This window comes from Dipodomys merriami, unplaced genomic scaffold (assembly GCF_024711535.1).
Source record: "Dipodomys merriami isolate MVZ:Mamm:240054 unplaced genomic scaffold, mDipMer1.0.p SCAF_1, whole genome shotgun sequence".
NCBI lineage: Eukaryota > Metazoa > Chordata > Mammalia > Rodentia > Heteromyidae > Dipodomys > Dipodomys merriami.
Genome location: NW_027202270.1, coordinates 131,414,225 through 131,436,991, shown reverse-complemented (window position 1 = coordinate 131,436,991; position 22,767 = coordinate 131,414,225). Strand labels below are relative to the sequence as shown.

Genomic DNA, 22,767 nt, shown 5'->3' with positions numbered 1-22,767 from the left:
TAAGCAACACAGCCAGCTGCTGATGTCTTACAACTGCATTTCTTACCTAATTGGGAGGTTGAGACTGGGAAGATTATGGTTCAAAACCTGCCTGGGTAGAAAAGTTTGAGGGACTTCCTCTACCTTCTCAACTCATAGCTGGGTCCAGTGGCAGGCACCTGTACCCCAGCTACTTCAGGAAGCCAAAAATAGGCAGATGGAGGTCTGTGACAGTTCCTGGGCAGGAAGTAAGACCCTATTTCAAAAATAATCAAGAGGCTGAGATCTGAGGATTCTGGTTCAAAACCAATCCAAGAAGAAAAATTCAAGAGACTCTTTATCTCCAATTAACCAGCAAAAGGCTGGAAGTCGAAGTGTGGCTCAAGTGATAGAGCCTTGAGTGAAAAAGCCAAGTGAGAGAGGGGAGCCCTAAATTCAAGACCTAGAACCAACACACACACACACACACACACACACACACACACACACACACACATACACACACACTCCCCAAAACAAAAAAGAGCAAACAAACAAAAGTTCTCTGGACATGGTCTTTTCCTCAGCCCATATCCAGGTCCTATCTTTGTCAGGGAAGTAAAAGTTTGAGTTCTTTGAGTTAAAGCTACTTATTCAAAATGCTATGAACTTTCAATGCTTTCCTTTCTCACAACTGCTTATTTTGTTTTATTTCAAGGGGAGGCTAATTTTGATATATCAAGAAGCTCTGATTAGTAAGCAAACATGCAACAGGTATGTGGTCCTTTAAATCTTCTGTGATAGGCTATACTCATAAAATACTATGAGACTCAAAAGAGAAGTCATTGCTCAAAAATCTGAAGTTTCGTTGCTCCAATCACTTTAATTCTGTCCTCACAGTCCCTACTTTACAAGGGAAGTTTGAGTCAGAGCCATGTTGTAAGTTAGGACCACAAGAAGTTTCAGAATTTTAGAAACTACCCTCCAGGTTTGAGCCTCTCAGTGTCTGTTTTAGTTTCTGCTTCCCTCATCTGGCACCCAGCTCCACTCTACCCATCCCTGCAGCCCATAATACAGTTGACCTTGGCTGGGTAGAGAGAAGAAATGAGCTTTTAGTTTGAATCTCAAACTGTCATGTGGCTAAGTTAGCAATAGAGTGCTTGCCTAACATGCATGAAACCCACGTTCTTTTCTTCAGTACCACATAAACCGAAAAGATCAGAAGTGGCACTGTGGCTCAAGTGGTAGTGTTAGCCTTGAGCAAAAGAAGCTCAGGGACAGTGCCCAGGCCCTGAGTTCAAGCCCCACGACTGGGCCAAAACACACACACACACACACACACACACACACACACACACACACACAAAACAAACAAACAAACAAACAAAAATAGTTACTGAACTTGGGAGATAAGAGTATTGGATTATTTTTCCTCTTCCATGAAACAAGGTTAGCAATATTCATCTCAAAATATTAAAATGCTACTACTACTATTATAATTGTTGCTCTTATTATTGTGTGTGTACACTTGCCAGTACTAGGACTTGAACTCAGAGCATCAAGCTTTCGCTTAGCTTTTTCACTCAAAGCTGGTATTCTACTTAAGCAACACTCCCATTGCTACCTTTTGGTGGTTAGTTGGAGATAAGAGTCTCTCAGATTTATCTGTCCCGTCTGGCTTTGAAAACACAATCCTCAGATCTCAGTCTCCTGATTAGCTAGTATAGGTGTGAGCCACACCAGCACCAGCCCATCTTAGAGTTCTTAAGGGCCTTCAAGAAATGAGAAAAAATTAATGAAACTGTTTTTAGCACTATCTGGCACATAACACACCTTCCATTATTCCTGAATGTTACTAACTTATCTTCCTGTGCTAGTCTTGATGTGGAAAATAGGCATGACTCAGGGAGATAAAATGGTTTTATACATCTTTGCTAAAGCAGAGTCTAGTGTTGGATGGCAGATAAGTCGGTCTGCTCTGCTAGTAGGTTGGTTGGAAGTTTGACTTTAAGCTCTAGTTGGAGGTAGGTCATCTTGAGGTGGAGCTACTTGTTTATTTAGGCTGCTGGCCTAAGTGGCCATGATTTTCTTAAACATCATCCTTATGTTTGAGCTGGGCATGTTTGGCTGACAGCCATGTTTATACCATGTGACCCTTCTGATTGGCCTAAACTGAGCCAATCAGATTTTCCTTGCTAGGGAACTTGAAATTGGAGTAAGAGTTTCTACTTTGATTGTCAGATTTACTTTTGAATGAAGAAGACATAAAAATTGGGTAATATTAGCCAGGCACCGGTGGCTCACACTTGTAATCCAAGCTACTCAGGAGACTGAGATCTGAGGATCATGGTTCCAAGCCAGCCTGGGCTGTAAAAGCCATGAAATTCTCATCTCCAGTAAACCACCAGAAAATCTGAAGTGGCTATGGCTTAAGTGCTAAAGCGCTCGCCTTGAGCTGGAGAGCTAAGGGACAGCCCCAGGCCCAGAGTTTAAGCCCCATAACCTGTTTCTCCCCCTCCTCCCTTGTAATGGGTAATATGGTATAGTCATCTTCTATATAACCTCAAGGAGCAGGCAAGGCCAAGCTACAGGGAGTGAGCAAATAAAATAGTAATAATAAAAAAAATAATAACTGAGAGGACATATGGGAATGACATATTCCTAAATTCCTAATTTCTACTTCTTATTCCAAACATCCTCAGACTGGGTACATTCTTGCCCTTGGATTTCATGATCTACTCATGAAGGTTAATTGTGACATTCTCACATATGCATACAATGTACCTTTCGTCAGACTCACCCTCATCCTTCCCCCTTGTTTCCCTTCTCTTCCACTGAAAAGAATTTCAATAGATTTCATTGTTCTAGTTTCATACATGTATGAAGTACTTCAACCTATTACCCACCTTCGCTCTCCCACTCACACCTATATTTATCCACAATAGGACATGTTTTACATTCCTGTCATTCTTTATAGTTATTTATATTTATTATTTTGGTGATACTGGGGTTTGAACTCAGAGCCTTGCACTTGGCTAGGCAGATGTTCTACCACTAAGTCATCCATACATCCCTATGATTTGCTGGGTTTTTTTGTTTTGGGCTTTTTTGTGTGTATGGTTTTTTTTGTCCATTGTGGAGCTTGGACTCAGGGACTGGGCACTGTCTCTGAGCCTCTTTGTGCTCAAGACTAGTGCTCTACCACTTGAGCTAAAGCCCTACTTTGGTTTTCTGGTAGTTAACTGGAGATAAGAGTCTCACGGGGATTTTTCTGCCTACACTGGCCTTGAACTGCAATCCTCAGATCTCAGCCTCCTGAGTAGCCAAGATTACAGGTGTGAGCCACTGGCACCTGGCTTGCTGGATATTTTTTGGACAGAGTCTTGCTTCATACCTATTGCTCCTGAGCATCCATCCACCTGCTTTACACTTCCTATCATTGCTAGAATAGCAGGTGTATGTCACCATGTTCAATGTCTCTCCATGGAGATAAAGTCTCAGACATTTCTGCTTAGGCTTGTTAGAACCGTGATCCTCTTGATCTCAGCCTCCCATATAGTTTATAGAATGACAAGTATTCACCTTTGTTCCCAGATATGGGTTCAGAAGGAGTCTCATGGACTTTCTGCCGGGTCTAGCCTTGAACCTTGATCTTCTTGATCTCAGGCTTCAAAGTTACCAAGGTTATAGGCTTGCGTCACTGGTGCACAACTCTTTTTTTGTTTTAGTGTATATTAATAGCTCAAACAAGTGTTACATGGTAGTTCACATAAATGCACATATTGTGCTTTAATCAGATGAACCCACCACTCTATGAAACTCTTCTGAGTCATTAATGACAAACCTACCTTTTTAATTGCTGATAATGGATCATATTGTATATTAATCTAATTTTCTTTCAAGCTATAGAAGTTAGCTTAAACTAGCTTGAGCAAAGAAGAAGGTGCTGTGGGAACCTCACGAGATCCAGAATATTTGCTGGAGGTCCCACACCAGAGCAGCTGTGAGTCTTTCAGCCAGAGAAGAGAAAGCTGGCTTCCTTCTAGCATGCTGCCATGATGCTCCTTCAGTTTTGCTCCTCAGTTCAAAATCACAATTTCCGTAATTGAGAGAAACTCATGGATCTCTGAGGAGCCAATTAGTAATGGCTAGCTGGTAGCTTCAGGCAGCAAAACCTAGCTGCTTAACCAGGAAGACAGGATGTGCTGTTCCGAAGACTAGGGAGTTGGAGCTGATCAGCCAACCCAAATGATGTCCCCGTCCAAGCTGGTCTGTGCACGTGTCTGTGACTTGCTGTGAGCGGGAAACTGTGTTTCATTCTGAGACGGGCATAGAAATTTGGAAAATGGTCTGACATCAAAAAAATCTCTAAGTTGCCTCAAAAAGACAAATGGTGCATGTTTTCTCTCATGTGCAGAAGCTAGATCTAAAATACACCAGGACGTGATAAATTATACAGGACTCTAGGTATTCCTATACACTGAGACCAAAGGAGGATAGTCTTAGGGGAGGGACACAAAGGCACACTGCCCTTGTGCCTCTGATCGTATTAAATAGTATTTATCAACATGAATTTCTGAAATTCAGGGGTAAGCTGGGTACCTTCGAGCCAATGGCTCAGCTATCAGAACGTGTCAAGGTTGCCAAATGGCTTCCTAAGCAATGTACTAAAAATACACTTAGCCTGCCGTTAGTGTTTATGTAAAATCAAATGTAAAACATGGTGAAGCAAGATGTGCTTCTGGTTGTCTCATTCACAGTGTGAGCCATGCTGACATATGCAGATACACCAAATAAACAGTAAATACAAATTGTGCCAGTGTTCTGTCTGAATTTTAAGTAAGTAAATCAGCATCTTGTAATCCTTGGTCTTAGTCCTGATTATAAGTAGGCCTTTGCTCAGCTAGTCACACTTGAATTGGCATCTCCACGGCATCCCTGCTCAGGCTCTTCTAGGCTTATGAGCCTTTCTCCACTGGTTGTTGAAAGGTTGTTTTCTAAGACCCATTGTTTTTCTTTTTCTTTTTCTTTTTGTCGGTTGTGGGGCTTGAACTCTGGGCCTGGGTGCTGTCCCTTAGCTCTTCAGCTCAAGGCGAGTGCTTTACCACTTGAGCCACAGGGCCACTTCTGGCTTTTTCTGCTTATGTGGTACTGAGGATTCGAACCCAGGGCCTCATGTATGCAAGGCAAGCGCTCTACCACTGAGCCACCTTCCCAGCCCCGACACATTGTTTTTCTTTTGTGCCAGAACTGGGGCTTGATCTCCGGGCCTCCTGTTCTCACTTAGCTTTTTCACTCAAGGCTGGCCCTCTATTACTTTAGCCACACCTCTACTTCCAGCTTTTTGCCATTTGATTGGAGAAAAGAATCTCACAGACTTTTCTGCCCAGGTTAACTCTGAACCACAATCCTCAGATCTAGCTTCTTGAGTAGCTAGGATGACAGGCATGAACGACTAACACCGAGTTTAAAAACATTTTTCCAAAAAAATAAACAACCAAAAAACATTTTTCCCCCCAGGCAGGATCTTGTTATATAGTCCAGACTGGTTTGCAACTCCTAATCCTCTTGCCTCCATCTCTCAAGTATGGGGATTACAGATATGTGTTACACTGCTCAGTACAAAGTTATTCTTAATCTCCTCATAGAGTACCCTTTCCATATCTTTGCCTAACCAAACTTGGGTGATTTATTGTTTGTATGAACTCAAATGTTACCCATGTGATAACTGATTTTTGTCTAACGTGACTTCACCAATGGGATGTCTTAGAACAATTCTCATCTCAAGACATGTGTCATTTGCACTAATAATACTCAATCTCCAAGCTTTTATTGTTTTTTTTGTTTTTGTTTTTTTGTTGGTCGTGGGGCTTGAACTCTGGGCCTGGGTGCTGTCCCTCAGCTCTTCAGCTCAAGGCGAGCGCTCTACCACTTGAGCTACAGCGCCACTTCCAGTTTTCTGGTGGTTTATTGGAGATAGGAGTCTCACGGTCTCTCCTGCCCGGGCTGGCTTTGAACCATGATCCTCAGATCTCAGCCTCCTGAGTAGCTAGGATTACAGGCGTGAGCCACCAGCGCCCGGCTTTAATCTCCAAGCTTTTAAAATAGGTTGTTTACCTGAGAGGTGCCATGTCCAGGTAGAACACATGATAGTTTCTCATTCCTTTCTGTATTCTCTGTCCAACAGTAAACCATTCCTTTTGGGCTAAAATGGAGCCATCTGGCTTATCAAACAAAATGAAGTATTCTTCACTGTATTGGTTCAGTATGTCTTGTTCCTAATTATTGTGTTATAGAAGAATTATTGTGTTATTTCCAGGATTGGCACTGATTTTTCAGGTCTCTACAATGATCCCATTAGAAATTAGTTTGGGGATTCATGCATTTGAGGCTTCCCTCTTTTTTTTTTTTTTTTTTTTTTTTGGTCGGTAGTGGGACTTGAACTCTGGGCCTGGGCGCTGTCCCTCAGCTCTTCAGCTCAAGGCGAGCGCTCTACCACTTGAGCTACAGCGCCACTTCAGGTTTTCTGGTGGTTTATTGGAGATAGGAGTCTCACAGTCTCTCCTGCCCGGGCTGGCTTTGAACCGAGATCCTCAGATCTCAGCCTCCTGAGTAGCTAGGATTACAGGCGTGAGCCACCAGCGCCCGGCGAGGCTTCCCTCTTAATAGCAAAGATTTGAGAATAACCAAGTAATGATTCAGTCTCTAGTCCCTGACAGTGGCAGTGAGGGGTGGCGAAGGCTAGAGGGTAGTACTGGGGGTTGGCTTTTGGATAGCTGTGGCTCTTGTCCGGTTCTATCTTTCTGTGTCTCTGGTTTGCGCATGTCACCCTCCTCCTCCTCCTCCTCCTCCTCCTCCTCCTCCCCTCTTCTTCCTCCTCCTCCTCCTCCTCTTCATCCTCCTTCTCCTCCTCCTCCTCCCCTCTTCCTCCTCCTCCTCCTCCTCCTCCTCCTTCTTTTTTAACAAATACCCTTAGTGGTTTGGTCTTTGGAATTTTTACATTTTACCTGCAGAGGATTTGCGGACACAAGATAGACATTTCCATTTCTTTAAGCCACTGTCTTGTTTCTGTTACAGCAGCTTAACCTCTACTATAATTTTTGTTCTTTCTGACTAAAGTGACAGAACATTTATCTAGCAAGCATGAGACCCTCGACAATCCTCAATACTGTGGAAAAAAAGAAAAGAGAAAAAGGAAAAGAGAGATTAAGAGAGAGTAATCTGTGTGTGTGTGTGTGTGTGTGTGTGTGTGTGTGTGTGTGTGTGTGTGTGTGATGTTTATATGGTAGCTAAAGTGTTGATCCAGGTTTGGATCAAATACATTCCCTTATCTCACTTAAGTCTCATAATAACTATGAATGAAATTTTGTTACTGACTTACTTTTCACCCAAAGATCCAACAACAGGACATGTCTGCAGTCACAGATCTACTCCTCAGAGCTTGGAGCAGTAAGTGTTGATTCCATCTCTGGATGTCTAGCTCATAGGCTCCATAGCTTCTCTGGTGTGATTCAGCCTGTGAAGTCATTTGTAACTCAGCCTACACGCTTTGTTCTCTGTAACCAATGGCTTATGCTGAATTCATTTACACATGCTCTGCCATACTTTTGTAACACAAAAACAAAAATGTGGGGCTGGGAAGGTGGTTCAGTGGTAGAGTACTCACCTTGCACGCATGAAGCCCTGGGTTCAATTCCTCAGCACCACAGAAGCAAAAAAAAAGTCAGAAGTGGGGCTGTGACTCAAGTGGTAGAGCGATAGCCTTGAGCTGAAGAGCTGAGGGACAGTGCCCAGGCCCAGAGTTCAGGCCCAACGACCAACAAACAAACAAACAAACAAAAAAACAAAATGACTCACACTTGAACTTACTCACCAGTAATGGGAAATGCTCTCTCTTGACCTAAATAATAAACCTTTTTTTTTTCTCTTGTCAGTCGTGGGGCTTGATCTCTGGGCCTGGGTGCTGTCCCCTGAGCTCTTCAGCTTAAGCTAGTACTCTACCACTTGAGCCACAGGGCCACTTCTGGTTTTCTGGTGGTTAACTGGAAATAAGAATCTCATGGACTTTCCTGCCTGGGCTGGGCTTTGAACTGCAATCCTCAGATCTCAGCCTCCTGAGTAGCTAGAGATTATAGGCCTGAGCCACTGGCGCCCAGATCATAAAGCTTTCTGATAACATTTTTGAGTTACTCTTTGGACTCTGGGAAGAAAATCTTTTAGTACCACAGAGTTGCAAAAGATGTCCTGGCTTCAATTCATTATTCCACCATTTCCCCGCTATGTAACTCTCAGCTTTGGTTTCAACATTTTTTTTTAAAGGAGACTATTAACAGACATTAGAGAGTTGTATAAGGGCTTAAATGGGCGAATAAATCTAAAACCTCAAGCACTATGCTAGGCGTATAGTAAGGTGAATGGTAGTTTTTATGTAATGATGCCACTGGATTTTGCAATTAGGATAAAGGTGACCTTTGAGAGGAGTGGAGGCCGAATGGCTGTCAGCAAGTGAGAGCTTGAGAAAGTGCATCTAGTGGAGTAAAGACCACTTAACTGCTCTGTTAAGAATATGACTTAAGCCGGGCACCCGCGGCTCATGTCTGTAAAGCTAGCTACTCAGGAGGCTGAGATCTGAGGATTGCCGTTCAAAGCCAGCCTGGGCAGGAAAGTCCATGAGACTACACTCAAAACTGGAAGTGGCTCCGTGACTCAAGTGGTACAGCACTCGCTTTGAGCTGAAGAGCTTAAGGACAGCATTTAAGCCCAGAGTTCAAGCCCCATGACTCCCCTCCCCCCCAAAAAAAGTGTGACTTAGAAAAGGAGAGATGGGGCAGTCTGAAGGTGATACGTGTTAAGAGGTTTTGGTAGGTTTCAGTTGTAAAATGGAAACCAAACATTTGAAAGCTTATACAACTTGTGGATAGGGAAGGGAGGGAAAAACTGGGAGAGAGTGAGGGAAGGGGTAACATTGTCCAAAAAGAAATACTAACTACCTGACTTACGTAACTGTAATACCTCTGTACATCACCTTTTAGTAATAATATATTTTTAAATGAAAGACTAAAAGTAATAGAAAAGGTAGGATTGAAGATAGAAAAGAATTAGAGAGATGAGTGGAATCTGGTTCATCAAGAATCAAAGTGGAGGCTGGGCGCTGGTGGCTCATGCCTATAATCCTAGCTACTCAGGAGGCTGAGATATGAGGATCGCGGTTCAAAGCCAGCCTGGGTAGGAAAGTTCATGAGACTCTTATCTCCAATTAACCACCAGAAAACTGGAAGTGTTATGGCTCAAGTGGTAGAGTGCTCACTCTGAGCTGAAGAGCTCAGGTACAGCACCCAGGCCCAGAGTTCAAGCCCCATGACCAAAAGAAAAAAAAACAAAATGGAGGTTGAAGTATGGCTCAAGTATAGAGTGCCAGCTTACCAAGAGGAAGGCCCTGAGTTCAAACCTTCAAAAACAAATACAGCAAAACAATAACAATATTCCAAAGTCTTAGAACCAGAAATTTTGGTATATTCCTTTCAATCCTAAGACTCAGGCTAAGGTAGAAAGATCACAAGTTTGAGGCCAGCCTGGTCTACACAGTCAGAATCTGTCTAAAAACAAACCAAATAAAACAAACCCCAAACCAGAAAAATCAAAACAAAAGCCTTGGGAAGACACTGAATTTTTTACTTTGAGACAATTGAGTAAGAGATGATGGGCGAGGGTATAAATACTTGAGGATGGAGGTGAGAGGGCAGCCTGATCATTTGTTTTTTGTTGTTGTTGTTGTTGTTGTTGGTCGTGGGGCTTGAACTCTGGGCCTGGGCATTGTCCAGCTCTTCAGCTCAAGCCTAGCACTCTACCACTTGAGCCACAGTGCCTGATGGTTAATTGGAGATAAGAGTCTCATGGACTTTCCTGCCCAGGCTGGCTTTGAACTGCAATCTTCAGATCTCAGCCTCCTGAGTAGCTATGATTACAGGTGTGAGCCATTGGTGCCGGCTTTCACTTCCATTTTCTAAGGGAAGTGCCAAGTACCATGTTAGCTAAACTCCAAGGTGACCTCCAGTCACCCTCAACTTCCTGGTTCTCTCTGTGTAGTTCATTCCCATACTGGACCAGAGTTGGGCTGAGCACCCTATAATATTTGCAGGAGCTAGGTAGTATCTGTTGAATTGTGTCTTGCAAAAAGGTATAAGCTGAAGTCTTAATCCCCAGTCCCATTGAATATGACATTTGGAAATACAATCTTCGTAGAACTCATCACATTTAAATGAAGTCTTTAGAGTGAACCATAGTCTAATATGACAATACTCCATATTTAAAAGGAGAAATTTGGACCCAAGGACAGATATGCTTAAAAGGAACATAACACGAAGGCACATGGGAAGAGTCATTTGACTGTCATAAATCTATAAATCAGGATTGTCAAAAAAAGTGCCAGAAAGGCAAGAGAAGATCCTCCTCAGAGTGATCAGAGGGACTGTGACCCTCCTGGGACTTTGCCTTTGGACCTCTAGCTTTCAGAACTTCAAGACACTGAATTTCTGTCTCAAGACACCAGTTTTTCTTGCTATGTTGTAGCAGTCCTATGGAATGAATATACTACCATAGGGTATTAGTATATTATTCCTGAAAATAGAATGTAAAGGCCGTAGCTTCCATTTTGGATGCATTCTCTTTAGATAATCCATTGTGGGCTCAGCCAGCTGCTATGGAGTGAGGATGATATGGAGATGTCTGTATGGGAAGGACCTCGGCTATAGTCAACAGCCAGCATGGATCTGAGCTGAGTCCAATACATGTTATATGATTGAGTTTGGAAGGAGATACCCCCAGCTGAGACATCAGATGAGACTTTAGCCCTAGCTAATACCTTGGTTACAGCTTTAGGAGAGATTCTAACCCAGAACCACCCAGTTATACCATTTCTGACTACCTGACAAGTAGGAACTGTGAGATAGTGTGTGTTGCTTTATCTTCTGTGTATAATAATAGAAAGATGGTAGCTTAAGAAAGAAAGAAGTTGGCTCAGTGGTAGAGCGCTTGCCTTGCATGCCTGAGGCCCTGGGTTCGATTCCTCAGCACCACCTAAGCAAAAAGAAAAAAGCCAGAAGTGGCTCTGTGGCTCAAGTGGTAGAGCGCTGGCCTTGAGCTCAAGAGCTGAGGGACAGTGCCCAGGCCCAGAGTTCAGGCCCCACGACCGGACCCAAATAAATAAAGAAAGAGAATGTAAAAAGAAAAGAAAGAAAAAAAGCATGGAATGGCTGATGAGATAGAGGCAGGAACTGAACGACGTGGGTTGCATTAGTATTTGCAAACAAGTTGGGAACCACCTGACTAGGTACTAGTTAAATATGTGGACTCCTGCATCTAGTTCTTTGGGAAAGCAGTCTTGAGAATCTGGACTTGGAATAAGGTTCATATGGCTTGTTCAAATAACCACTGAGTTAGAGGATTGAGAGGAAAGGTAAAAGTGGATCAGGGGATACTAACACTGAATTTAAAATTAGGGTGTTAATTTATAGCACAAACATTTCAAATATCATGCTATGGGTTTATAAAGAATTTCTAACTGGAGATCATGTTAAGCAAGATAAGCCCAGAAACATAAATATTGTATTTTTGTATATGCAGAATCTACACCTAAAATGTATAACATGTTACGACTGTAAAAGTGTGACCCAGGCAACAGCATATAAAGCCACCTGGCACAGGTGGATTTAATGGCATTGAGAAACATGGATCTTGGCACTCAAATGAAAGCATGGTCAAGTGAGAACTTTGTCATGAGGTAGGTTCTAGCACTGAGTGGACATCATAGAAGATCTCATGCAAACCTGAACGAAACACTAGATGCACGGGGCGACTGAGGTATGGCATGCAGTTTCTGATAAAGGTTTTTCATTTTTTTTCTTTTTTTTTCTTTTGGTCGGTCGTGGGGCTTGAACTCTGGGCCTGGGCGCTGTCCCTCAGCTCTTCAGCTCAAGGTGAGCGCTCTACCTCTTGAGCTACAGCGACACTTCCAGGTTTTTCATTTTTTGTAAGTAGATATATGCTCTAGAATAATGAAAAATGTATAATACATATATTAACAGTCACTTGTAACATCTATATTAAGTGCTATATATATATTTGTGTGTGTGTGTGTGTGTGTGTGTCAGTCATGAGGCTTGAACTCTGGGCCTGGGTGCTGACCCTCAGTGTGCTCTACCACTAGAGCCACAGCGCCACACTCTGGCTTTTTCTGCTTATGTGGTGCTGAGGAATCGAACCCAGGGCCTCATGCATGCAAGGCAAACACTCTACCACTGAGCCACCTTCCCAGCTCCCATAAGTGCTATATTTTTACACATCTGTCAGCACAGTAGATTTACTTACACAAGCATCACCATAGACACAAGAGTATTGTATTGTGCTTTGATGTTGTAACCTCACTAGGTATGAGATAAGCTCATAAGATCACAGTTGCTTATGTGGTTCATTGTTAATGGAAATGAAATGCTGGATGTACTGTACAACTATAGTGGGTTCACACGTATTTTAAACGTTATGCAGGGGGCTGGGAAGGTGGCTCAGTGGTAGAGTGCTTGCCTTGCATGCATGAGGCCCTGGGTTCGATTCCTCAGCACCACATAAGCAAAAAGAAAAAAGCCGGAAGTGGTGCTGTGGCTCAAGTGGTAGAGTGCTAACCTTTAGCTAAAGAGCTGAGGGACAGCACCCAGGCCCAGAGTTCAGGCCCCACGACCAGACCCAAAAAAATAAAAAATAAAAAATAAACGTCATGCAGGTTTTTATAATTAGACAAAACACCAGTGTTCAACAATAGAAAGACTGTTATGTAGGGGTGAATTTAAGTAAAAAACACATCATTTTTAAAGCATGTATTTTTGACAAATAGTTTAAGGAAGCTTATTCTTTTGTAACATCTTCAGAATCATAAGCAGGAAGCAAGGAAAGGACATTTTTTTTCCTTTGAGATTTTTGGATAGAAATTATTAAGCATCTGGTGATATTTAGGAGATTTTCGGAAAAACAGAATATCTGATCAGAATGAATATTTTCCCCCAGCATGTAGTAGTGTGAGGTTAAGTGGAAAAACAGTAGGTATTTGACTGTACACTTAAAATATAAATACATAATAACAAACTATTCGATAAAAACTCTGATACCTAATTATATAAACGATTTATAACTTTAAAGTACAATTGCCTTATAGAAAAACAGTGAAACAAATAATGCAAAGTAGTTACTTGCTAGGAGTTAGGAATAAGGATTTTTAAAATGTCATATCTCTGTTTTGAAAAAAAATTGATGTATTACTTTAGTCCTAGGAAGGAAAACATGTATCAAGGCTTGTGGATATAGCTCAGTTGGTAGAGGACTTCCTAGCATGCAGAAGGCTCTGGATTTTTTAACTTGAAAAACAGAAAAACAAAACCAGAAAAACCAAGCAAGCAAGCAACCAACCAATACTGCAGAAAATGAAAAAAAAGTCAGAATGTAGCAAAAATATGATCAGGATGCTTTGGTGAGATAAGATTGGGAGCATTTCCCTCTCTTATTATATTTTCCTATCCAACATTTTTTCTATATATTTCTCCTTATGAGAATCAAATGTGTTATTTTAAAATAAAGATCAGATCCTGTTTACATGCTTGCAATTTTATCTCAAAGAGAGATTTAGGGGAGTATCCATAGAGTAGTTAAGTCTAGGAATCTGTTCAGGGGATGGCAAACATTTTTTGTAAAGAGCCATATGGTAAATATCTTCGGTTTTGGAGACCACATGGCCTTGGTCACAGCTATTCAGCCCTGTTGTTGTAACATGACAACATATGTAGACAATAAGCAAACAAACAGGAAGACCTGTGTTCTGACCAAAGTTAGTTAATGGATACTAACCTATATGAAATTACTGTTCCTATAATTTTTGTGTCTTATCAAGTATTTTTCTTTTGATCCTACCCCCTAAACAAAAACTGCTGGGCGCTGGAGGCTCACACCTGTAATTCTAGCTACTCAGGAGGCTGAGATTTGAGAACCAAGGTTCAGAGCGAGTCTGGGCAGGGAAGCCTGTCTTTTATCTCCAATTAGTCATCCAAAAGTAGGAAGTGGAGCTACGGCTCAAGTGGTAGGGCACCAGCCTTGAACAAAAAAGTTCTGAGTTCAAGCCTTAAGAGTCCAGGCTCTGGGCTGGGGAGGTGGCTCAGTGGTAGAATGCTTGCCTTGCATACCTGAGGCCCTGGGTTCGATTCCTCAGCACCACATAAGCAAAAAGAAAAAAGCCGGAAGTGGTGCTGTGGCTCAAGTGGTGGAGCGCTAGCCTTGAGCTAAAAGAGCTGAGGGACAGCGCCCAGGCCCAGAGTTCAGGCCCCACCACCGGACCCAAAAAAAAAAAAAAAAAAAGAGTCCAGGCTCTGCGTTCAAGCCCCAGGACTGGAACAACAACAACAAAAACTATTTTGGGGTCATATAAGAACAAAGATAGGCTGGTCCACAGGCTATAATTTACTAATCCTTAAATTAGATGAAATTAGGATTGTATAACTGACATATACCAGTGAGGCAGAAAGTTCCTAGCAGATAGGGACTGTGTTTTTCTTTTCTTTTCTTTCTTTCTTTCCCTCCCTCCATCTCCCTTTTCTTTCCTTCCTTCCCTCTCTTTCTCCTTCCTTCCTTCCTTCCTTTCTTTCTTTCCTTCTTTCTTTCTTTTCTTTCTTTCCTTCCTTCTTCTGGTCCTGAGGCTTGAACTTTGAGTCTGGGCTGTCCCTGAGCTCTTATATGCTCAAGGTTAGAACTCTACCACTTAAGCCACAGTGCCACAATGGATTTTTCTGTGATTTAGAGATAAGAATCTTACAGATTTTCCTGCCCTGGCTGCCTTCAAACAGAGATCTTCAAATATCAGCCTCCCAAGTAGCTAGAATTGCAGACATGAGCCACTAGCATCTGGATTTTTTTTTTTTGGGGGTCAAATGTGAGGCTTGAACTCAGGGCCTGGGTGCTATCCCTGAGCTTTTTGGGTCAAGGCTAGCACTCTACCACTTAAAGCCAGAGAACCACTTCTGTTTTTCTGGTGGTTAACTGGAGATAAGAGTCTCACAGACTTTCTTGCTTGGGCTGGCTTTGAACTGTGATCCTCAGATCTCAGCCTCCTGAGTAGCTAGGATTACAGGCATCAGTTACTGGCATCTAGCTTGTGTTTATCTTAATCTGTGATCTCTCTGCATCTTTTTCTGTTTTTGCTTTTATTTTTATCTTTTGTCAGTTGTGGGGCTTGAACTCAAGGCCTGGGCGCTGTACCTGAGCTCTTTTGCTCAAGACTAATACTCTATCACTTTGAGCCACAGTGCTACTTCCTGCATTTTTCTTTACGTTTAAGGATTTGCTACTCACTTGTATGTTGTAGGAAAAGGATGCCACAACATTTTGTTCCAACATCGATAAAGGAACAGAAGCTGGAAAAAGTGCTCATGCAAATCTAGGTGTATAAATAGAGGTTTTTCTGTGTTAGTTATTTCTGGCATGATGAATAACATTTTTAATGTCAGTGATGAAGGAATTATAAGAATATAAAAAGGATATTGTAGGATCAGGTTAGGAGGGAAGTAGTTCTGCTTTTGGGAGATGACTGTTTATTAAAGGAAATAAGTATACAACAATCTTGAAGGCAAATGATATTTATCATGGAAAAAACTACAGGAGACAAACACTTTAAAATACCATTATACATGATTATAATATCAATATACATTGTTATAATTTTCACAATCCTAAGGAAAAATTCTTTTTGGAAACATGCAAACTTTTAAAACTGTGGGGCTGAGGAGGTGGCTCAGTGGTAGAGTGCTTGCCTTGCATGCATGAAGCCCTGGGTTCGATTCCTTAGCACCACATAAGCAGAAAAAGCTGGAAGTTGCACCTGTGGCTCAAGTGGTAGAGCACTAGCCTTGAGCTGAAGAGCTCAGGGACAACGTCCAGGCCCAGAGTTCAGGCCCCATTACTGACCAAACAACAACAACAACACCAAAACAGAAAACAGTTGATGAAAGAATTAGATCTGAAGAAAAATTATACTTTAGAATAAAGGTAGGAACTTTTTCTATAGTGTACTACATCTTTCTTATTTCTCACTCCCCAAAAACCTTTTCCATGACTTTTATCAAAACAAAAATAGTGGTGAGATCACAAGTAGTTGCTTCCACAGTCAACACAAAATGTAGAAAATATCTGGAAGACCGATTTGTTTTCTAAGTATGCAGAAACAAATGTAGTTGAGTAAGAACTGTTTTAGGACAATTTGTACATAACAAATGCTAATGCTTATCAAGCCAACAGCTGAATTGTTTTTTTTTCCATTTAAAAGATACATGTCCTCTTTTAAATCTATTTTTTAACTCTCCACACCACAGATATTTTGTTGTGCATCTACTGGAGCTGCTTCTATTGGCACATTAACTGTGAATGGACAAGTTCATCCCATACAAACTGTTGGGTTCTCAAGGGCCCTGAGCCAGAATAAGGACTGACTACTATGGGTCCTCAACTACTTTATCTCTATAGAACTACAGGTCTACAGGGCCTCGGTTCTGGGCACTTCTTTACAAAGGAATGCTTTGGGTTCCACCAAAAAGCATCAAAGAAAGGAACATTTCACCATCCTTATCTTTATGCCTACCTAAGTTTCTACTAATTTCTACCAATCTTACTAGGAAATCTCTGGAGTGAAGCCTATGGAGTGCTGTGTTTCACACCATGAAAGCACCTTCTCCATTTCAGAAGAATGGTAGACGTTCATGTTACATTACAGAAACCTGAACAGGGAGGATTAACAAAATGCCATTTGGACTTAGGCATCTTGAAACCTGCTCCAGTCAGCTTAGTTCTGTAGAAATTCAAAATCTGTATTCGGATCTCCATCCATCTAGCTGCAGTCCCAATTGCAGTATTTTATCACGAAAAAACCCTCCATCTGAAGAAATAATCCAGTTCCTTAGACTCTTCACTACAACTAGGGCATACATTGAGCACACAGCACCTTGGCCTTGAATTGCACACAAAAAGTCAGGTATTTTTGCGAAGCTTGTGTTTCTTTTTGCTGAGCAATCTTCAGGGTATCTAGAAAAAATGTTAGAATCAAAAGAGGTTCTGGGCCCAGCGCCAGTGGCTCACTCCTGTAATTCTAGCTACTCAGGAGGTGGTGATTCTGGGGATCCAGTCTCCAAGACTCTTATCTCCAATTAACAACCAAAAAGCCAGAAGTGGAGTTGGGTTCAAGTGGTAGAGCAACAGCCTTAGGTGGAAAAAGACTAAGGGATAGGTTGGAAGCCAGTGTCTCATGCATGTAATCCTAGCTACTCAGGAGGCTGAGATCTGAGGATCATGGTTCAAAGCCAGCCCTGGCAGTTAAGTCCATGAGACTTATCTCCAATTAACTACCAGAAAGCCAGAAATGGAGCTGTGGCTGAAAGTGGTAGAGCACTAGCCTTGAGGAGAAGAGCTCAGGGACAGTGCGCAGGCCTTGAGTTCAGGCCCCATGACCAGCTCAAAAAGATGAGGGCAGGCTATCGTTTGTCCTAAGGTATTTTTGCTCTGGGGAGGTGGATGAAGCTGACCAGAACATACAACAGTGAACCTTGGCCACCTCCGCCCCCATTTCCGTCCCTCCCTCTAGCTCCACCCACCGCGGCCGGAACATCGCTGACTGGGTCACGGTGAGGAAGCCCCGCCCCCAGCGACTTCCGGCCCCGCAGGAACTTCCGTCCCGGGTAAAAACCGGGCGGTGTCCCCAAGCCTTAGGGGCGGCCCCGGAAGTGACGCAGAGGGACGACTTCCATTTTGTGGAACGCCGGAGCTGCTAAGTGCGTCAGTTGTGGAGAGACGAGCCGAGCTGTGTCCCGGTCTGTGGGGAGGCAGACGGCTCCGTCGCAGACTGCGGGCCTCTCCAGGTCTCCGCCGCCGAGGACCGCGTCCGGCAGGTAAGGGGCCCGCTTTGGGGGCCGGGATCGCGGGTTGAGACTTCTCCCCGGCCGCGCTGGTGGCGAGTGGCCGGGGCTGCTCTCCCGGCGGAGGACGGAGTGCAGCGGGCGCGGCCCCCCGTGGGCCTCGCTTGCGGGGCGCCGGCCGCGGGAGGCGGCGGTGTTGGCGGTGGTTGGCACGGCGGGGCCGCGCGCCCCTCCCCGTCGTTGCCAGGTTTAGGTGATCTCCCGTCCCCCGGGGCCCCCGGCGCCGTTAGGGCTCGCTGCGGGCGGGCCCCGTGAGCGGCGGCCGTGGGGCCGGGCGCGAGGAGGGCGTTTGGCACGCGGACTCCTCCCCCGCCGCTGTCTTTGCAGTAGCCATTTTGTGGCGCCCGGCGCCCGCCGGCCCGCTCGCCCGCTGCCCTGTGCGCTTGCGCGGCGGTGGCGTCGCCGGATTCCGTCTTCCAGCCCCCTGTGACGCGGCGCGGGGCGGGTGGGCGGCGACGCGCGCGCGGCCGGTCGCCATTGGGCCTGCCTGGCGGAGGGCGGGGTCGCCCCGCCCGCACTTCTCGGTTTTTCCTAACTGCGGCAGATGGGAGGGGGCCCCGGAGCCGAGCGCAGAGTGCGGCTGCGCAGTTCCCAGAGGTGGCAGTGGGCGTTGCGGTGGTTGCGGTCTGGGACCCGGGAAAGGGGGAGGAGGAATCGGGTATTTGACGCTATCCGCCAGGGTCCTGGCCTAAATTAAGAGGCTTTTCTTGGTAGTCCCGTTTAAAATAGCTCTGGGTAAACACTTAGGTAGTTGAGGTGTTTTGGCCGCTTGGCCAAGGCGTTCCTCATAGCCATTCATTGGTGGTGTTTGGATTGAATTTGTATCCCAACAGGAAATACTAGCCGGACATCATGAGTGGCTGTCGGGTGTTCATTGGGCGGCTAAACCCAGCGGCGAGGGAGAAAGACGTAGAAAGATTCTTCAAGGGTTATGGACGGATCAGAGATATCGATCTGAAAAGAGGTTTTGGTTTTGTGGTAAGTATTTAGAACTGGGTAAGGTATTTCTTGTTGGGTACCAGGCAGTGCTCTTGTTGATCAGTGTTTTTGATCTTAGCATTGAATCCAGTCAGAATGTTTCCAGAAACTTAAGCGATCGTGAGGTAGTAAATTTTATAAGGGGTTTGAATAACCTGATATCTGACTTGGTAGAAACCACTCCCATTGAGTTATCTGTGTCCTGATGTTGATTCTTTTTCTCCTGACTCAACGTTTTTGGTGCTCTTAAATATGTTGTAGTACTGTTCATGTTCAAAGCCCCGCCTAAGCATCATATACTTACATTTTAGGAATTTGAGGATCCAAGGGATGCAGATGATGCTGTATATGAACTTGATGGAAAAGAACTTTGCAGTGAAAGGTGAGAACCTTATGGGGTAATAGAGCAGATCATCTAAGCAGAATTTTTTCTCAGTAGATGCATATGGCACAAGTATACAGTGCTGTGTTCTTTTTTTTTGCCCTCCTCCTCTCCTGTAGGGTTACTATTGAACATGCTAGGGCTCGATCCCGAGGTGGACGGGGTAGAGGACGTTACTCTGACCGTTTTAGCAGTCGCAGACCTCGAAATGATAGACGGTATGTGATGGGTCAATGGATAATCGATAGATAATCATTCCTACAGATGCAATTAAGGTTTAGGAAGCATTAGAAATACAAAAAAATGGTTCTGGGACCCACTAATCTGTTCCAGTCTGTATTAAAGTGCTATTCCTAATGAGTCCATGATAATAGCAAACTCGGTGGAAGTTATTTGAATCACTTGGCATCTCTGAACTTTCCACAAACACATGAAAAGTAACTGAGTTTTTCCATTGTGAATATTCATTTTCTTCTTCAGAAATGCTCCACCTGTAAGAACAGAAAATCGACTTATAGTTGAGAATTTATCCTCAAGAGTCAGCTGGCAGGTTTGTTGAAATTCAGTTTTGAGTTAATTCAAATTTGGATTTTTAAAATGTTCATGGGTAGTTAATAATTTTTAAAATAATTTTTTATTAAAAGTAGTTAAATATAAATTTAATTAAATTAATGGATTTAATTGATGTAGTTTTAAATTTTAATTAACTGTAACTGGGGGAATGTTTTAAATTTTAATATAAGTGATCTAATGTTAATGTTTTGAGGATATTTTTTCATGTTTTTAAAATCAATTTTAACCAAATATTAAACCCTTTATTTGCCAGCCTATCTGTGTCGTTGGCCTTATGACGAGGAGTGCCTGTGGGTTATCCTAATCGTTGTCTTGGTCACTCTTGGTTGGGCCTGGTTGACTTTGCCAGTCAGCTCCTACAGTGATCAATTGGCCACCTCTAGATCTGTGTTTGCCGGTCTAGACGTAATCGGTGCACTTACTTGAAGTGCGGGTTGCAGCGATCCCAGAGCGCTGATAACGTGATCTGATCCCTAAGTTGAGAGCTGTCTTCCTGTAACGCTTCCGAATAAGAGGTCCTGGTCGAAAAGAGTTGAAAGATACGAAATTAGTTGGTCGTTGGAATCCTGATCGCAGTAAAGTGGTCCCTGGTAACTGCACAAGAGTAAAACATGTCTGCATCGCCAGTAGTCTGCTAATAGGGAGGGCTGTGCGATTAAAGGCTTCCATCGATTGGGTAGTATCCTTCAAGTGGGTGGCGAAGAGCCAGTCGGGCTTATGTCATGAAGGTTTCTCCGACCGATTAATGGTTTGCTGCTTGACTAGCCTAGGGAAATATTAATAAAGGTAAAGTAAAATTTTTTAATGACATATGGGGCACAAAATAACTGGTGTCTTTGTAAATGTTCTTTTTTTTATATAAACTTCTACTTTAGTCTTTACTTTAAAAATATGTACTGTTCCCTTTTTTGTTTTGTTTTCTGTTTGTTTTTTTTTTTTTCTTTTTGTACTGAGCTCAGTATAGACTAATACTCTTTAATGTTAAAATCTAAATTTCCTCTGGCATTTTGCTTAAAAGCAATATGCTGTATGATTATTTCGTGCCCTGACATAATTTTTGAAATCTGATAGAATACAAGTGTGGTATATGCCATGTTTGTACTTTATCTAACAACTTCTCTTTCAGTAGTCTTGTTTTTTACCATGTGGTTGTTTTTTGTGTCACCTTTCCTTTTCTCTCCTTAACATGATTGTCTTGTGTTAAGGATCTCAAAGATTTCATGAGACAAGCTGGGGAAGTAACCTTTGCGGATGCACATCGACCTAAATTAAATGAAGGGTGAGTATGCCCTGGAACTTGTGTGTCTTTTGAAACATACTCAAGATTTGCTTTGAATGTTTCTGAAGACTTAAATTTGCACATATTTGATGGATAGTTTCCATCTAGGACAGTTTTGATCACTAGGCACAATGTTTGGAGACTGTCACAAATGGTTATTGGTACTACTGGCATCTAGTGGTTAGAGGCTTGACATGGTTATGCATCCCACAATAACAGAAGAGTTCTTCACAGGAAAGAACTAACTGGCTCAAAAGGACAGCAGTACCAAAACCTTTCTATGTATGCCATGTTGTCCACCAGAAAAAAGATTTAATAGAGTGATAGTAAAATGAGTTATTTTAGACTGATGTGTACAGTGGTAAAGATGCTGGGGGTATTTGTGTTTTAAAGTAAATAGGTTATTGTCATTTCTCTTCTTCTCCCTCCCCCATTTCAGGGTGGTTGAATTTGCCTCTTATGGTGATTTAAAAAATGCTATTGAAAAACTTTCTGGAAAGGAAATAAATGGAAGGAAAATTAAGTTAATTGAAGGCAGCAAAAGGCACAGGTATCTTTTAATATTTTTAAGGGAAAGTTATATTTAGTGGGTTTGTAGGACCTGTTATGTAGGCTAATTTTTTCTTCCCCCTTTTTTTTGCCCTTTTCATAGTAGGTCAAGAAGCAGGTCTCGATCTCGGACCAGGAGTTCCTCTAGGTCTCGGAGCCGATCTCGTTCCCGTAGTCGCAAGTCTTACAGCCGGTCCAGAAGCAGGAGCCGGAGCCGGAGCAAGTCTCGTTCTGTTAGTAGGTCTCCTGTGCCTGAGAAGAGCCAGAAACGTGGTTCTTCAAGTAGATCTAAGTCTCCAGCTTCTGTGGATCGTCAGAGGTCCCGATCCCGGTCCCGGTCCCGGTCGAGGTCCAGATCAGTTGACAGTGGCAATTAAACTGTAAATAACTTGCCCTGGGGGCCTTTTTAAAAAAAATTCCCAAACCATACTTGCTAAAAATTCTGGTAAGTATGTGCTTTTCAGTGGGGGTGGGATTTGGATGGGGTTGGGTTGGGCTGGATTTCTTTGTAGATGTGGACCACCAAGGGGTTGTTGAAAGCTAATTGTATTAAATGTCTTTTGATAAGCCTTCTGCTCACATTTTTGTGAATGTCTGAAGTATATAGTTTGTGTATATTGACAGAGCTCTTTTATAACTAAAGCAACATTAATTTTTTTGTACTAGAAAAAATTTGAATATTTTAGTTCCTGTTCAAATATGTTGATTAAGAATTAGTTTAATACCTCAATTAAACTAATTGTTGGCTTTGGACACTTAAAAGAGCTCTAAATTTGCTTGTATATAAAGGCTTGAGTTTTCCTTGTTTGGTCAAGGGTCCTTCCACCTACCTATTAACAGCTGCAGGACAAAAACATTAAAGCAGCTGTTTGTTATTGATAATAAAATATTATAAAAAATACTTGTGTCTCTGTGAAAATGTCCTATATACTATTTTACCATTCTTTTCTACATCTATCACATAAAATCCTGATCTTTTATTTATTTTTTGTCGGTTGTGGGCCTGAACTCTGGGCCTGGGCGCTGTCCCTCAGCTCTTCAGCTCTTCAGCTCAA

At 42.9% G+C, this 22,767-nt stretch overlaps 1 protein-coding gene and 1 long non-coding RNA gene across 4 annotated transcripts; one reads left to right on the top strand and one right to left on the bottom strand.

The window, feature by feature from the left end:
* Nucleotides 1-11,669: 11,669 nt before the first annotated feature.
* On the bottom strand, nucleotides 11,670-17,778 carry LOC138832964 (uncharacterized). Its single transcript, XR_011373750.1, has 3 exons — nucleotides 17,631-17,778; nucleotides 15,343-15,427; nucleotides 11,670-12,003 (listed from the first exon to the last, which is right to left on the bottom strand). It is a non-coding gene; the product is annotated as an uncharacterized lncRNA (long non-coding RNA).
* A 32-nt stretch (nucleotides 17,779-17,810) lies between these two features.
* Nucleotides 17,811-22,613, top strand: Srsf5 (serine and arginine rich splicing factor 5). 3 transcript variants are annotated; one of them, XM_070031268.1, is made up of 8 exons: nucleotides 17,811-17,924; nucleotides 18,785-18,929; nucleotides 19,241-19,311; nucleotides 19,431-19,529; nucleotides 19,792-19,861; nucleotides 21,090-21,163; nucleotides 21,603-21,713; nucleotides 21,819-22,613. In XM_070031268.1, the coding sequence occupies exons 2-8, from the start codon at nucleotides 18,804-18,806 to the stop codon at nucleotides 22,087-22,089; spliced, it is 822 nt and encodes a 273-aa protein (XP_069887369.1). In that variant the 5' UTR covers nucleotides 17,811-17,924; nucleotides 18,785-18,803; the 3' UTR covers nucleotides 22,090-22,613. The 3 variants fall into 3 exon arrangements, with proteins under 3 accessions (XP_069887369.1, XP_069887351.1, XP_069887359.1); XM_070031250.1 differs by having other exon boundaries at nucleotides 17,813-17,924; nucleotides 21,816-22,613; XM_070031258.1 differs by lacking the exon at nucleotides 17,811-17,924 and adding an exon at nucleotides 18,468-18,548 and having other exon boundaries at nucleotides 21,816-22,613.
* The last annotated feature ends 154 nt before the right edge of the window (nucleotides 22,614-22,767 follow it).

Excerpts from the sequence above, each read along its gene's own strand:
- Srsf5 (XM_070031250.1), top strand. The coding sequence starts at position 18,804 with ATGAGTGGCTGTCGGGTGTTCATTGGGCGGCTAAACCCAGCGGCGAGG. Across the intron at positions 19,312-19,430 it reads AAAGAACTTTGCAGTGAAAG|GGTTACTATTGAACATGCTA; the intron begins GTGAGAACCTTA and ends CCTCTCCTGTAG. Across the intron at positions 19,530-19,791 it reads AGACCTCGAAATGATAGACG|AAATGCTCCACCTGTAAGAA; the intron begins GTATGTGATGGG and ends TTTCTTCTTCAG.